The following is a 16,839-nucleotide window of genomic DNA, read 5'->3' as shown; positions in this document are numbered from 1 at the left end:
TGTACAGTCTCCTCCCACACTGTACCACAGTTGGTCTGTGCAATTAAAATACAGCATAAATGATAGTATGTCATTTCCAAATATTAGGGTATAAAAGACATTGTGGCTTCTGGTTTGGTTTTTGCTCTCATTTCCTTTGGATCACTTACTCTGAAGAAAGCCAGCTGCCATGAAATGGCCAATGTAACTTGACTGGACTTGCAAAGGACCACGTAAGTGAACTTGGAAATGGATTTCCCAGTCCCCAAGCATGACTTGAAATGACTGTAGACCCAGAAAACAGCTTGACCACAACCTCGAGAGATCCTAAGCTAGAAATACCCAGCTAAACTGTCCACAGATTACTGACCCTCAGTTTGCTGTCTTAAACTGCTGAAAGTGGTAATCTGTTATACAAGCAATAGGGAACTAACATAAGGATTGTGTGGGGGGTGGGATTTATATGCCTTTTTACTTTGTACTTCTCTATATTAAAAAGACAGTAAGTGTTATGGTAAAATTACTAATATTTTGACAGTAACTGCTATTGAATAATTATGACACAATTTCACTTACTTGGAACTCTTATCTGGTAGTGATTAAGTGCGGTAAGGGCTTCCACTGCATCAGTTTTGCATTCCCATTCTAACAGCCCAGAAAGTGTTTTGGCAGAAGCTAAAACAAAACAAAGAAACACAAATCCAGTTGTTATTTGCTTGTCATCAGTTTAACCAGAAAACCTAAAAAGAGGGAATGTGCACTTACGTTTTGCATCAAACACTTTATATTTGATGAATGTAAGAACTTCATGGTCATTACATAACTGTCAAAGAAATGTAAAACTCCATTAAAAATATGGCCAAAATAATAATATTCCTGTTTTTTTAAGAAAGTAAATTTATGGCAGCATTTAAGACTGGCATGCATGAATTAAATTAAACACTTTTTAGATTAGTAAGTTCTAGGAGAAAATCAACTAAAAAAAGTGATATTCTGTGAACTATGTAACTTATTTAGTGCTATACAATAAAACCACAAACTGGTAACTGAAATACATATTTTCAGAGCTGACCAAGATTTATCTAGTGTCTAAGGTAGGGAGTGGAGTTCCAGAAAATCAATTCTTTTCTGAAATATTTCCTACATTTAGGCAAAAAGGTAGGGATAGATAACATTTTTTTATGGGCAAGATTTAAGGGCATAGTAAAAGAACTTTCTGATTCCAGAAGTAAGGTCTCTCACTCTCAATCCAACTCTCAAAAAGACTGAGCCACAAACCAACAAAAGACTAATGCAGAATGGAAGCCAGAAAAGTACAATGACCAAAGAATGAACTATAAAGTACCAAATAAATAACAGAATACTATTAACATCAAAAGTAGATGAACAGTGCAAGACTTTAAAATGAGGCTAAAATATTTTAAATTTTAAAATAAGACAGAACATTCTGCACAACTCTATTTCAGCACCCACCTTGGTGAAGGTCTCCTCTGTGACACACAATGGAACATTATAATAATGCAGCACACACGAGGGCGGCTGAATTATATTCTTAGATGCTTGACCAGCACTTGTAAAGCGATTATTTTTGCTCATTGCAAAATCTTTGTAGCTACTTGTACCATCCTCCAGCTCAAATATTTGACTTGGAACAACTGAATGTTGTTTAGACACACTAAAGATTGGGAAGGAAAAACGTACAGAACATAGCTTGTTAGATAAAAAGCAGCAAGTAGACAGTCTCGAAATGTTAATACATATGCCTGCATTCAATTTTAACAAATAAGACAAATGTAGCTATTTTAAATGTGGTTTAAATATTTAATATTTTACACATTTATTTGAATATTTAAATTTAGTTTGAGTTATAATCCATCACTCATAGCTTAGATACAGTCTTGTATTAGGAAACTTTACATAAAACTTGCCCATTTTTACATGCTGTTTTATGGTAACACTAAAAACTAGGTATAGGTGAGCAAAACCTGAATTATATGACCCTAACATACTTTGTCTAAAATGGTAACATTATAGGTGCTAGTTTCAAATGTGCTCTCAATTACATTAAAATATTCTGAAATTGAAATTAATGTTTCTAATAAAAATGAAGTTTTTTTTTAACACTTTTAAAATTTACCACTTAAGATAATTACCAAACATTAAGTCTTTTCCCAAATAATTTGACATTGTTAAGGTGTGTGACAGCTCTTTCTACAGCATACTCATCACCCATTTCTACCAGTGCTGTACCAGGAATGGTCTTCATAAACTTTACCTGTAAATACAAAATCCCAAAAAGGTAACTATTTATTTCCCTTCTACAGTAACAGAATTTCTGAAAGATAGTATGATTTAAGTGGTTGATGTCAAATACAGAAGATCACCTGGAATCTTGACTTTATTCTGCTGTGCTATTACACACCCCTAGCTCTTATCAAAATTCAACAGTTAAAAAGGAAGATGATAGGGGCGCCTAGATGGGTCAGTCGCTTAAATGTCTGATTCTTGATTTTGGCTCAGGTCATGATCTCATGGGTCATGAAATTGAGCTCCCACTGTCAGCATGGAGCCTGCTTGGGATTCTCTCCCCTCCCACTGCTTGTGTGCATGCACTCTCCCTCTCAAAATAAATAAATAAACTTAAAAAAAAAGGAAGACTATAATTCTATTATATAGCACAATAAAGAAGAGCACAGGCTTACCCTGACTCTGCTATTTATTGTGTGATTTGGGGCAATTTACTTCACTTCCCTGAGCCACAGACTTCCCTATGAAATGGAGATAACGATAACATCTAGTAGGATTCAACAATATTTACTCATTCAACAAACATTTACTAGGTGCCTCAAACATTTTGATAAACACTGTGTGAGGTACTGGGAATTAATGGTGAACATAATAGACACAGTCTTCTTGAAACTTATATTCTGGTAGGTAGGTCAAAAATTTTAAAGTAAATAGTAATTACCGACTTTTCAGAATGCTGTTAAGGCAATACTCAAGATACTGTAAGAAATAATACAAGATGGCCTTGAGACAGCACTGCCAGGAGGAAGGCTTGTACAAGGTTAGGGGCACTTTAAAACACAGGCTTTACTTCACAAGTTCTCATAACATCTTGGACAGAGGCCATACTTATCCTCTTATATTATTCCAATTTTAATATAGAACAATGTAGTAACGAGGGTTAGATGGGTTAAAGTATGATAATTATTCAGCATAGTACCCCGCCCCTTGGAAAGTCCTTGAAATAGCTATTCTGTACCACTAACATTCACGATACCTTGAATATACTCCCTTCTTATTTGTTAGCCTTAAAAGAACACTACAAACATATTTACACAACAAATGCAGCATAGCATTTATACCCACCCTTGCAACTAACTATCCTTTTTAACGGGCTATCTTGGCATTTTTATACTGCTCCTGTATTTAAACAAAACTCAGCTATAGTAGAACTTTTCAGCTTTGCTCGAAATCAACTGTTTTCTTGTGGGCAAAATTTCTATACATTGATTTAATCCAATAACATCCTACAAATCTAATAATGACTAAATATATTAAATATGGAGCTCTTATATTCATGAATCTCAAAAAAAGGTGAGGAATAATTAACTATATATAGGTCTTTTAAAGGATTATCATAACTTGAGATTAGTATATCATAATATATTATTTAAAATGTTTAAAAATTTTTGAGATATGGGACTAGAATTGTTCAAATAGCACACAGAAGATTTTGCATTTATCACACAAAGTGATTTATGTTTCTAAATCATGAGACAATTAGTTCATAACACAAAAGACAAAGATATACTAAAGATGTTGATTGAACTGCCTGATTCTGATTATCTACAAATATGATAAGCACAAAGAGACAACCTAAGTGATAAGGCTAAAATACACACTAAAGCCCATTTAGTCATCAAACATGCAGTTCCTAAACCTTAACTAACACCTAGGTGTCTTAAGATAAATGTCTGTGTGAAAAAATTCTGGACTACTTCTCCCAGTATTGCTAAATCTATCCCCTGTATTCCTGGCTAGTTACATAAGCAGAGATATCCCATATGTTAGCCCTAGACCAAAAGTGGAATTTTCTTTCTTTTCTAAATGTGGTCAAATTGTTATGTTGAGGAAATTCTTGTCTCAGAGATTTTCTGAGTTGCTTCCTCAGATCAAGGAGGCTTTAGAATTAATAAACCAAGTAAGAACTAAGAGTACCAACTATTCAAGCCATGCTCCCCCTCCCACACATTTATGACTCACATGCTTATACCTTTTTATTGTAGTGAAAAGAACACTAAAATCACTTAAAACAATAGAGAAAAATAACATTACCTCAGTACTGAAACTCAAATTGGCAAGGGTATCGAACAATTGGTGACTTAAGACTACCGATCACTTCCCCAGTTAAATTTTCCATGATTCTTTAAAAAACAGTTTAGCATCTACTTTATGATAAGAACTATTTTAAGTATTTATATCAATGAACAAAACATCACAGATCAGGGAAATAGATGCCTAGTGAAAACAAAGTTACAGCTCTTTAAAGATCTTTAAAATATATAAAATTTAAATGTTTTGCTACTTTTTGAGTGAGTATAAGCCTCCAGACAAAGTTTTGGACACATTCTTTCAAAGTGGGTCAGTTTCAAATACTGATAGAGCTAAAAGCACATTGTTCCTCAGAAGATACTAGAACTCTAGCATTTAGAAGGCCAAGTATATAAATCCAGGATTTTCCTAAAAATTCATGACTTGTGCTCAAGCTCCACGAAAGTAACTGCTCTTTCAAATTCTACAGTTCAACATGTTAAATGCTAGACAGAAACTCTTTGTAATGATAAAATTAATACAGGCTTTATGTCTATAATACTCTAGTGGTTGATTAAACTGTTTTAGACTTCTATTTTTAAAGTATTTTTAGTACCAACAACCTATACCGATCACTTACCAACAAAAAACAATTTCTGAAGTTCCTACCTAATGAATTTTTAGCGTACATTGGTTACTACTAAAAGAACTTGTATGTTCCCAATAAAAGGCGAAGACACATGTATTTACTGCCTATTCAGACTTTCCTGCTAGATATCCTAGCAAAAGAAATTAATATGAAATGAAACTTACCTTTTCAATATTTCCATATAAGCAGAATAGGTTGAACACTCTTGAACAATTCATTTTTAGCTGATGTAATCCACTAACCATTACAACTGAACCAGACGGATTTCCTCCATGCATGTAAGAGGAAGAAGCCTGTGGTAACGGATACGCCACAAGCTCAGGTGTATCTCGAGAGCCCATTCTGTAACGACTTGGTAAAGGCAATAAAGGACCATGGGAGCCTATAAAAATGATACAAAACAAAACACAACTTTAGCAGATACGCTTCATCACACAAAAAGTAAACTCTTACTATTAACTAGTTTGGTGTATGTCCCAGGAAAACTCAAATGTGTTAATATTCAAAAATAACCTGTGAGGATTAATAAAATCTGTAATTCTTTGTATCAGATCCTATATACATTGACCTGCACACCCCTGCATATACATCAGGCTTTAAGTTTGTATTTTTAAAAATATTGTTGAACCAGAAGTATACAAAATCAGGCCATAGATAGTGGGAATAAGGGGAAATCAGTGTAAAACTTTAGGGTGCTGTGTATAAATTATACCTCAAAAGTTTTTTAAAAGCCTCCTGCCAAAATCTTTTGGAGGATAATACAGTAACATACACAACGAAATCTCAGAAACTATCTCTATATACAGATATAACAAAAGGAACATCTCTTTAATTCCAATGAAAAGCTGCCTCCTTGAATATATTTTACTATAATGTGCTTTCTAGTTAGTATTTTATCCCCCAATTCTAATTTAGGAAACTAAACCTCTAATTTAGTTAATATCTCACCTATGCAAAGGTGTCATTTATTCAGCACCCTGCACTATCTGAAACAAATTCAAGAGCCCAGAAGAAAATAATGGCTGAGTGTCTGAAACTGTTGTCACAGAAACACACATAAATCTATGTCTCGCGCTGAGAATCCTTATTAAGAATCAACATGCTAACTTTAGAGTAGTTCTAAACAACTCTATCTGGTTTTCCCATCCATAACAGATTGGAAGTAACAAGAAAAATAAAGCTAAAGTGAATGGAACAGACAGGAATGAGGACGGAGTCTGGAGAAACCGATACTAAAAGCAGGCATAAGGCACATTCACAACAGCAAGAAGAGAGGCGTAAGAACTGAGAAGCAACTAAGAAACAGACTCATAAACTGGAGGTTGTGGGAGGCAAGGAGGGAGGGGGGTGAAATAGGAAGGGGATTAAGAAGTACAAACTCCCAGTTACAAAAAAAAAAAAAAATTAAGTCTCAGGGATAAAAAGTACAGCACAGGGAATATGGTCGATAACACTGTAGTAACGTTATATGGTACCACACTTCTCGTGGTGAGCACTGCATAATGTATAGAATGTCCAATCACTATATTGTATAACCAAAACTAATACAACAGTGTATGTTAGTTGTAGTTCAACTAAAAAAAAAAAAAAAAAGCAGCAACTCAGATGGAGATACAGCTCAGAAATGTAAATCCATACACCTTCAGTGCTCCTGAGTTAGTGATTACATAATCGAAGCATACTCTGGTAACATGCAAAGGTCTTCTTGGTGTGCAAGAAACCAATCCAAAAACCCAAGTCTTTTCCTCATTTCTCAAGAAGTAAAGCGTATATAATACTACTGACTTTCATTTTTATCCAAGACTAAGGGACAACTGTCATCTACTAAGTCAGTCACTAAGAAACTACATCTTGGTATTCACAGCATGCTATTAGAACTTATGTGGACTCCAATTCAGAATTCAGTATTCTAAATATAGCTGCCATTCATAACAATTCTGCAACACTACCACTGAGCACACACACAGTGTGAATTCCTACAACTTCATGAAGGCAGAAACACCTTATCAATTCATCGCTATCAGTGTTGCCTTAAATTGGAATTCAACTGCTCTTCCTGCTGGGAATTGATAGTTTATTAAAACAATCAATATAGCTCATCAATATATACTTGTTAGTAACTATACATATTTTGGCCTCTAATTTAGAGTGATACATATAATGGGGTCAAATATCAATCATTCTTACCCCTACTGCAAACACACACATACATATTATACCATACATATTACACTACCACCATTTGCTTGTACAGTAATGACATTTCACTATTATCACTAAATATTCTTTTTCATAGGAAGTAGAAAGATGTGTGTATGTGCTAGATGGGCAGTGGAAACTTCCACTCTACTTAAGTTCTCCAAGGTCCAAAAATGCTGAGATTCACTGCCCTAGGTAACAACTGAATTCAGTGCAAGAGAATAACTGACGTTTGTACTTATGACCTCAGCCATCAGGATTAAATTATGTTATTTATGCTATTTACATTGCTGCCTATATTGTTTAAGAAGATAAGAAAAAATAGAAATCTTTAAAAGCTTTCTATATATAAAACAAAAAGTTCACGCAAAATATTTTGATCCTTAAACAGCTAATACTTCTGGTATTTAAAAAATTCACTTATGTGGGAAAATACTACCTAAATGGCATTACTGTCATTTTAATAGCATTTCTCATCTTTGATACTTTAAAATCTTTGGTCCAGGAGCATATCCAAAGACACTAGCAATTAATATATAAACTTTTCTTAGGCTCACAGCAAATAAATCTGTATAAAAGTAGCAAAAATCATACTTTTCAAATATGAGGGCATCTGCAAGTTTATCTCATAGGACCGGGCTCCCCAAATTAAAAAATTTAAAATATTCTGAAAGCATAGATTTATACTGCTATAATAAATCAATGAATAAATTTAATCTAATTAAAAATTAAATCTTTTCTATTCCTCTTTCTCCTACACCATCATAAAAGAAAAGCCACTTACGATATGACACCAAAATGCAAATACACTGGTTTTGCTGAACTACTCATCTGAAGGCACACAGCTGTGATTTGCAATGTTTTTTAAAAGGCTCAGTATCAGAGTGCCTGGGTGGCTCAGTCGGTTGAGTGTCTGACTCTTGATTTCGGCTCAGGTCATGATACCAGGGCTGTGGGATAGAGCCCCACATCTAGCTTCACGTGGAGATTCTCTCTCTCTCCCCCTCTCTCTGCTCCTTCCCCCGCTCTCTCTCTTAAAAAAAAAAAAAAAAAAAAAGTCTCTGGGGCACCTGGGTGGCTCAGTCGGTTGAGTGTCTGACTTCGGTCATGATCTCACGGTGTGTGAGGCGGTGTGTGAGCTCGAGCCCCGCATCGGGCTCAGTGCTGACAGCTCAGAGCCTGGAGCCTATTTCGGATTCTGTGTCTCCCTCTTTCTGCCCCTCCCCCACTCATGCTCTGTCTCTGTCTCTCTCTCTCTCTCTCTCTGTCAAAAATAAATAAACATTAAAAAAAAAAGTCTCAATGTCACTAGCACCTAATCCCATCTTCTTTACTTTTTCCCCCATTTCCTCACCTTACTTCTCTACCTCTTTTTATTCATCTCTCTCTCTCCTCTTATACTCTATTCTGCTTACTTCCCTAGAAAAGAAGAACAAGTTTTCCTCAGAGAGGTAACTGCTTCAATGGACAGAGCTCAGAATGGTCCCTACACAACCATTCCTGCTGAGCAGGACTCTCCAGAATGATCCCTATTTAACTACCAATGTAAAGAATTTTACACCTCTCTTTAAGTAAGCTTATATTTTAAAATTTACACACACACACACACACACTAAATTGGGGTCTGAAACTGAAAAAGAGTTGGACAATAAGCTTTTTAAAACTATAAAGTTCTTCTAGGGTATATAACATAGTTTTGTTTATATAATTTTTCGGTAAGATGGATTTTACAAAGAAAAGCAACTCTGAAAATCCATACCAAGAAAATAGTGTCAACACTACCACAGTAGGGTTCTGTCCTTCATTTATTCTTTCACAGGTTATTCTAGACCCTGTGGCAAAACATTTAAACAATTTTTAGCATTCAGCTGACTGCCATGACACATATACTCCACAACTACACTACAAACTTGTGATTACAATTCTTTTTAAACCCTCCATTATGGAAAGCATAGTGGGCTCTTAATAAGTGTTTCTTTACTACAGGAGCAGAGCCATCCTTATGACCAGATTTAATATTTATGCTGTCAAAGAAATAGCTAAGAAAAATTATCAAGGAGCTCATTAAAATAATTGTAGTAAGATTTTCATCCTATACCACACTTACTGTTTAGACAGAACAGATTGTTTCAATCATTTCTGCCATATAGACTACCATAGCAACTTGAACACACACACACACACACACACACACACACACACACACACACGTAATAAATCCTGGAGTTCAAAAAAACAAACTAAGGAATAAGCTTAAGCTCACAGCTAAGAATAATGATCAAACACGCAGGCATGCTGAAAACATTTCAGAAAACAGGCAACACTGGAAGCTTTTCAAAGATAAATCCTGAGAGCACAATATAGCAATTTCTATTTTCTATACCACTTCTAATAGCATCATACTTCAGCTTTAAACCACAGACTAGGTGGGGTCACTAACTATTTAAAACTAAAAAATATTTAAAATCACAGAACCTCTAACCAGTTACAAGACTTATCAGTAGCAATTCTCAACATCTACCTATAAGGCCAATAGTCTGATAACTAACTTTTTCCTGGGGAAGAGTATTATTCTAGGTTTCATGATCTTAAATCTTATCAATATACCAAACATTAAAACTAAGAATTTTTAAAAGAGGAATTAAATACAAACAAATTTAGCCAAAGCCAAAATACCAACTGTAGAACTGTCTTAACTGTAAAAGACTTAAGGCTCTAACAAGAAAACATATTTCTTTTGGACAAATACCCCATCCTTTCTGCCTTTATTACTCAAAGTTCCTCTTTGCTCATAATTGGTATAATGGAAGAAAATATACTTACTAAAGCAGTATCTCTTTTTGGTCTTCTAACAGACCAGAACCCACTACTAATCAAAATCAAAATCAAAACCAAACCAAAACAAAACAAAATGGTAAAAAAGCTTTTCAATCTCCAACCAGTAGCTCTCATTCATCTCAAGGATTATATATCAATATCCTAAGAAAACAAAGGATTTTGGACAACTCCTTGGGAGTACATTATAAGTGACTAATCCCCTATAAACCAAGTCAGGTGAGCAGGAAAAATAGAGACAAGAAATGTGCCATTCTTCATCAGAAATGCAAAAATTCTAGTAGTTTGTCTATACTACCTTCCTTCTGCCTTGACAAACTTACCATAGCCATCATGTCTAAACGAAGAAGGGTGTTCTCCCAAAATGGCTTGTCTCTGGCGACCCTTTCCTCTATCTGACACAAAAGTAGAAACATGGTTTTAACAATTTTGACCCAAGTACTTAACAGTTCTCACATGGGAAACACCCATTCAAAACATCCATTACAATTCATAAAAGAAATAGGATTCCTGGTTAACTTTAAACATCCATTCATATCCAATTTAAATACAAACACCAAAAGTTTAAGGAAGTAATTCTATCTAACAAATTCCACTTAACTTGAAAATATCTTTTTGGCAAGTGCCAAATACAATCACACTTTCAAATTTAAGGAAAGAATGGATACTTTTCGGAAAGTGAACATACACAATGCTAGAGTTTGACACTGTACAGAAGTTTTTACCAATACATGTCTTTAAAACAAGCTTTAAGTGCAGTACTTTTGAAAGACAGTACCTGAATCATACTATTAGCTTCAACAGCAACACATTTTCAAAGTGGGCTTCTTTCAAGAAGTTCAGCATAAGCCAACAACAACCTGTATTACATGGTTTCACAATCAGTAAACACAGAGTATTTTGTATGTATATACACATATTTACAAACACCTACTGACTTGAGAGCTGGAAATTTGCACATCACTGGCCCATATTATAGCATGGATTGGTCATTGTCTATAGACCTTAACACCAGGCAGGACTATGAGCACCCTCCAAAGTTTAAATACGCCAAGATAAAGCTAACCAAGGGGGCTACATTATTGGATGAGAGTACTACAATACTCCTAAAAGATAATTTTTATTCTAGCTATGTTTTCAGGAAAGGCATGCCAATTTTCCTAAATCTAGAATGAGAGATCAATAATAAAATTACTTACAAGTTTCTAAAATAGCACTTCCTATGTTGGTTGGTAAATTTTAGAAATTATTGTACAATGCTTTTTAGAAAGTTTGCTGATCAAATCATAGCACCCAATAAGATTTTTTTTTTTTTAATGTATCTTAAGAGTCTGGTAATTCTAATCTTTGAAAATTTAGAGAGAGGCCTTCTATAAATCCTTAGTCACCTAAACAAATGAGGTTTATGGGAGATGAGAAATAATTTTCACTTCAGCCTAGAGAAGTACAATTTTAAGTACCTATTTGAAGTTATCATAGCATTAAAAGGGACCTAAGAGGTCATCTTGTTCCATTTATTTTGTATAAATTCTCTTTACATTATCCCTATCAGTTGGAATCATCTAGCCTCTGCTTACCCAACACCAATTAACAAGGTTCTCATGACTTTCCCTTACATTTTCAGTTAGTCCTAAATAATGAGAAAATTAATGTTTATATTGTATAGAAATTGGTCCTCTACCCATATTCTATCCCGTCTGAGGCCTCGTAGACTTAGTCTTTCTCCAAAGACCCTTTCAAAAGCTTCCAAGTTATTAAGATCCCTCCTCCATTTCCCCAGTCATTTCTTCTCCAGTCATTCACAGCTCCTTCTTTCCATTATACGGGTTCCAGCATCCAGTATCATCATTTAAGTCTCACTCCTCTTGAATCAATCCAGTCTGCTAATCCCTTCTGTTAATGTTCCTTTACTTAAGTATGCCACCCAACACTACATACAATTCCTCATCTGATCTAAGCAATCTTAAACTAAAACCACCATAATGTCTTCATGACTCAGTTTTATTGATATAGTTAACAGTGTCCTATAAAGGAAAGAGCACTAGAGATTGGGAATCAGAAGATTCCAACTTAAACACTAATTCACTGGATAATTACATAAACTCACAACCTTCATTCATAAAATGAAGGAGTTAAGAGTAGATAATCTCCTAAGGTATCTTTCAGCCGAATATTGTCATTATTAATAGTTCTTTGGATTTGAAGCATTAACTACCTAATATAAGGTCACATAAAACAGAAGTGTGCAGAAAAGTCAAACACTAATTACATCAGTCTATAAACAGTAGTTTGAAACTTTTCATGAATTCATCTGAAATCTGATGGAATCTGTGTACATTCTCCCCAAAAAGATGTACACATAGACAAGTTTTGCTTAACGTTTCTGGAGTGATTCTCTGGAGTCCAGGCTAAGAATTTTTCACACTAAAATGTAATTTGGGCTGAAAAGGACTTTTAAAAATGAGGTTGTATTTATTACAGAGCTCTTTTTAGTAGAAAAAGTTACAATTCATTCACAGGATGCCTGGGTGGCTCGGTGGATTAAGTGCCTGACTCTTGATTTTGGTTCAGGTCATGATCTCAGGGTCATGAGAATGAGCCCTGCGTCGGGCCTGGCACAAAGCGTGGAGCCTGCTTGGAATTCTCTCTCTCCCTCTCTCTCTGCCTCTACCCCACTCATGCTGTCTCTTGTGTTCTCTCTTTCAAAATAAATGAATAAACTTAAAAAAAAGTTACAATTCAGTATCAACTTGAGTAGAAGAGGAAGTCACAAGACTTCAAGAATGTAAACTGGTATGGTCTCACCAGACAAGTATCTGTAAGGATTTAGAAAACAAGAGTTTTTCCCTTGAAACATAACCAAGTAAAATTCTACTTTACTTCTTTATATTTTGCTATTTAAATATCTCACCCATTTGTAACCTTTTCTGACGCTAATTACTTGTATGAAAAACTAATCTAAGTTGGCTCTGCATTAACTTCAGACCTTCTAAAAGAACAGATGTGAACATTAATAAGAAATATATCTACAATGTTTTAAGAGACATTAAGAGAAAGGTTACCAGAGCTATTTCAAAAGAGTTTAAAAAAAAAAAAAAGTGTTCAATAACTGACTATAATTTGACAGAAGTGAGAGATTTCTCATCAACCACTTGTTCTGTTGTTTGAGTACTAAGGCTTTGTTTTCCAATGCTGTATTCAACTGTACTAAGCCTATGCCAAGTGGATTTGTGAGTAGTGAAAAACATGGGGTCCAGCCGAAGCTGCATTATAATACAAACCTGTTTGCAACCCCATGCATAAGACAAGATGATTTCCTAAGAATTGAGAATTAAGGGGCCAATCACCCAAAGTCCTAAATATTTGAACATGCAAAAGATCATCACATTGTCTTCTTTTTTCTTTTGGCAAGAATACATACGTGCACTATAGAGTACCTACTGCCCACGATATTTTGGATGCCATAAAAATTTTTCCTACTTTGTGGATTTTTACAGATATGCTCATCTTGGTGAGTTTTTTCAACACGTGGTTCCAACACTAATATTGTAGTTGAGGTGTAGCCAATACTGCAGCCCCCTTGTTTTTACAAGATCCACATTTTAATTTGTATATTCCAGAATTGCCACACAGTTAGTTGAACAATTTTATCAGTCAGATCTATGCTCATGAAACCTAGCATTTATCAGTTATAGGTGAAAATGCATCTCAAATGAAATGCTCTTACTTTAAGATTTATCAAGTTTAAATATTGTCTACCTTGAACAGACATGTTACTTTCACCTACATTTGAAATGTCAAAATTTCTAGTTACACAAGTTAACATGAGTGATAACCTTAAATTGTTACAAAAAGTGACAACTTATGAACAGCCACTTTACAAAAAAAAAAAAAAAAAAATCAAACCACACAGAGATCGTCTTTTACATATAATGCATCTTTTCATCATCAGGTTAATCTAGTCAATGTCCACAGTTAAGGAAAAAAAAAACCCAAAAGAGTAAACTTAGGTGCAGCAGGTGTGTGCACCTTTCTATTCCTTTTCTTTCTAATATCTGTGTGGATTGGTTGAGCATAAGCAGTTCTTAAGGCCTGTTGATAATCTGGCCCTGGTTATTTGCCAATTAACAATTTGAATCTAGGCTGCAAACAGTTACAGTAATGGGCGTTAAGATTTACAACATCATAAAGTTCTAGTACCCGTTAGTGAAAAATCTTAAATTCTACAACTGAAACCTTAAGGGAAATCAGACCAATATATACATACAACTTGAATAAATGGGCACAGTCTATCATGGTGTTCATCCCATGCAAGTCTGAAGTACTGTTAAGTGTCCTCCTTTAAAAACTTGGGGTGATGGTGCATGCAGTATGCAGTCAAGGTGAATTGCAAGTCTGAGTTTTTCAGAGGGCTTTCTGCTGATGCCGATGTTGTGCATGATGAAGTGTAGAGTCAGCCTGCTGGAGTCCTCTATCCTTCTTAATGCCTTGTCCAGCTTGGGGGAAAAGTCCTTTCCATAGAGAAGCAGTGTGCAAGTCTGCAGTTTGTAAGGAATATTCTGAATCAGTTTCCTCTCCTCCAAAGAGAGAGAGCTGCTTGGAGAAATGCAAGTCCTTGAACTGCGGGCGTGCCTGTATGTGTGGGCTCCTGGTTGAACTAAATATAAATAACTCCGTACATACCAGTAGGGGGCACTAATTTCAAGGTTATTTTCCAGCATTACATGGCCTTTGGCAACAAAAGCATTCACCAACAAGGTTTTCATTTGAATGAACTAGCTCACCTCAGGAAAAAGGAATCTAACTGCATGTAAAAATTTGTCAGCAGATGTAAGCACATTCTAAAATGCATAAAATACTTACCTCGTCTTCCCAAATATGGTTTAGTGTAGTCCCAACTGTCATTGTCATTCCTAATAACATTTAGACGAGTTGGCTGTTAAGATTAAAAAGAAAGTAAGCTCAAATTGTATATCCAAAGCATAAATATTTCTTTGGCGAAGTGTTGAAAAAATATTTACCCTTGCATATTCGATTTTTAGTGTGCAACATCCAGCATATATATCTGCTCCATTGAGTGCTGCTTTAGCTTTCTGGGCACAAAGGACTGATTCAAACATAAGCTCTATTAAGGAAATTTGGTTTAACGTATCCAATATTTTATCATTATTTGCTGCCTCAGAAAAGGACTGAAAATAATCAGAACTCTCACTTCTAGAAATGTTTTACCAATAAAATTTCTAGATGAATTTTAGGAGTACTTATTTTCAAAATCAAGGGTGCCAAAGAAAACATAATAAACCAAACTACATTAATCCTTCCAAGTCACCTGAAGTACTTCATAAATTGAAAGGAAGAGGGAAAATGGAGCATGGTTACATTCCCAGGCAAAGGACAGTTTGCTATCTCGAAACAGGAAATATTTTACTCTTAAAAGTAGGAAAAACAGGGGTGCCTGGGTGGCTCAGTCGGTTGAGCGTTCAACTTCGGCTCAGGTCATGATCTCACAGCTCGTGAGTTCGAGCCCCGTGTTGGGCTCTGTGCTGACAGCTCAGAGCCTGGAGCCTGTTTCAGATTCCGTATCTCCCCCCCCCTCTCTCTCTCTCTCTGCCCCTCCCCCATTCACACTCTGTCTCTCTCAAAAATAAATAAACATTTAAAAAAAAAAAGTAGGAAAAACATTACAACAAAACCAAAGTTATATAAAACAAATATTTGATTATATTTCTGAGAAGACAGGGTTTTATAACCATTAAACTATCTTCACTTTGTTGGTTTTCAAAAATTACTTGAGTCTATACATTGTTTAAAAAAAAAAAAAAACCCCACCAACGTGGTTTTTTAAAAAAAGGGCAAAAATACCTTGCTAGAAGTAAGCACCATTAAGAATTTGCTGTATATCCCTACCTTTTTCTATGCATACACATGTACATATAGGATGTGGGGCGAGGGTAGTTATTATTCTTTTGTTTACATGGGATTATACAGTACATACTATTTTGCTACTTGTTCTTTTTACTCAACATATCACATATCTAACAAAGAAAAGTTCTTATATAAACCTTGACCGTTTAAAAGAGTCAATAAAAAAAGGTAAGAATAGTTTTACTGACTCTAAAGTTTTGGTACTTCCAAACCACCTATTTTAAGGAGAGATTCAGAAAAGTCCGTTTAGGATACATTTAAAAAGGTAGAGATGTACATATTATCAAATAATGTTATTTCTTCTCCCATTAAAAAGACAAAGCACACTATGAGATGAAGCACTGGAATGTTTTAGGTAGCAAGTTATTATCTGTGGGCACTGCAGTTTTTAAATCTAAGACAAATAGATTTTGGGGGAGGATCACAGAATAAATACCACTTGTCCAGATATCATTAAGCAGTTAAAAGTAAGACGTATATTACACAGCATTCATATACATCAATTAAAAAATTTACAATCAAAGGATATTCAACCATTGCTTGTATCCCATTTCTCTTGAATATAACAATACGTTGTACTTTTCCAACAGGGTTGCATACTGTATATAAAACATCCTATAAAGGAAAGAAAACAAGATTTCTTCACATACAAGATTTCTTCACATTTTATACTTGGAAAAACAACAAAGTTACACCCTGCTTTTTTTTTTTTTTTTTTTACTAAAAAGACACCTGTCAAGATGTCATTTCGATTCATTACTAATTAAACTTTTAAAAATTGTTATCCTTCTAAAGTTACTTCCTCACCTATACAATATACCCAACATTAGAGAAGTTATAATGAAATATTTCAAAAAGACTCGTACCTATTTTATCTCCTAAATAAACCCTCAATTCTTATTTTAACAGGTACTTAAAATAATATCTGACAATAC

The 16,839-nt window shown here is 34.8% G+C and overlaps 1 protein-coding gene across 2 annotated transcripts in view; it reads right to left on the bottom strand.

Annotated features, from left to right (window-relative positions):
- The window catches only part of HNRNPLL (heterogeneous nuclear ribonucleoprotein L like), a 37,687-nt gene that overhangs the window by 4,052 nt on the left and 16,796 nt on the right, over window positions 1–16,839 (bottom strand). Inside the window, exons 4-12 of one of the 2 annotated variants that reach the window (XM_027033586.2) lie at window positions 16,434–16,519; window positions 15,001–15,097; window positions 14,843–14,915; window positions 10,303–10,374; window positions 5,110–5,327; window positions 2,133–2,254; window positions 1,453–1,654; window positions 745–802; window positions 556–654 (exon numbers count right to left, since the gene is read on the bottom strand). In XM_027033586.2, coding sequence (XP_026889387.1) covers window positions 556–654; window positions 745–802; window positions 1,453–1,654; window positions 2,133–2,254; window positions 5,110–5,327; window positions 10,303–10,374; window positions 14,843–14,915; window positions 15,001–15,097; window positions 16,434–16,519 — 1,027 coding nt within the window. The remainder of the gene's footprint in view (window positions 1–555; window positions 655–744; window positions 803–1,452; window positions 1,655–2,132; window positions 2,255–5,109; window positions 5,328–10,302; window positions 10,375–14,842; window positions 14,916–15,000; window positions 15,098–16,433; window positions 16,520–16,839) is intronic. The other variant, XM_027033587.2, reaches the window with a different exon arrangement.

The sequence above is a fragment of the Acinonyx jubatus genome, chromosome A3, assembly GCF_027475565.1.
Source record: "Acinonyx jubatus isolate Ajub_Pintada_27869175 chromosome A3, VMU_Ajub_asm_v1.0, whole genome shotgun sequence".
In the NCBI taxonomy this organism is placed as follows: Eukaryota; Metazoa; Chordata; class Mammalia; order Carnivora; family Felidae; genus Acinonyx; species Acinonyx jubatus.
Note: the sequence above shows the minus strand (reverse complement) of the source record. Positions and strands in the feature narration are given on the sequence as shown.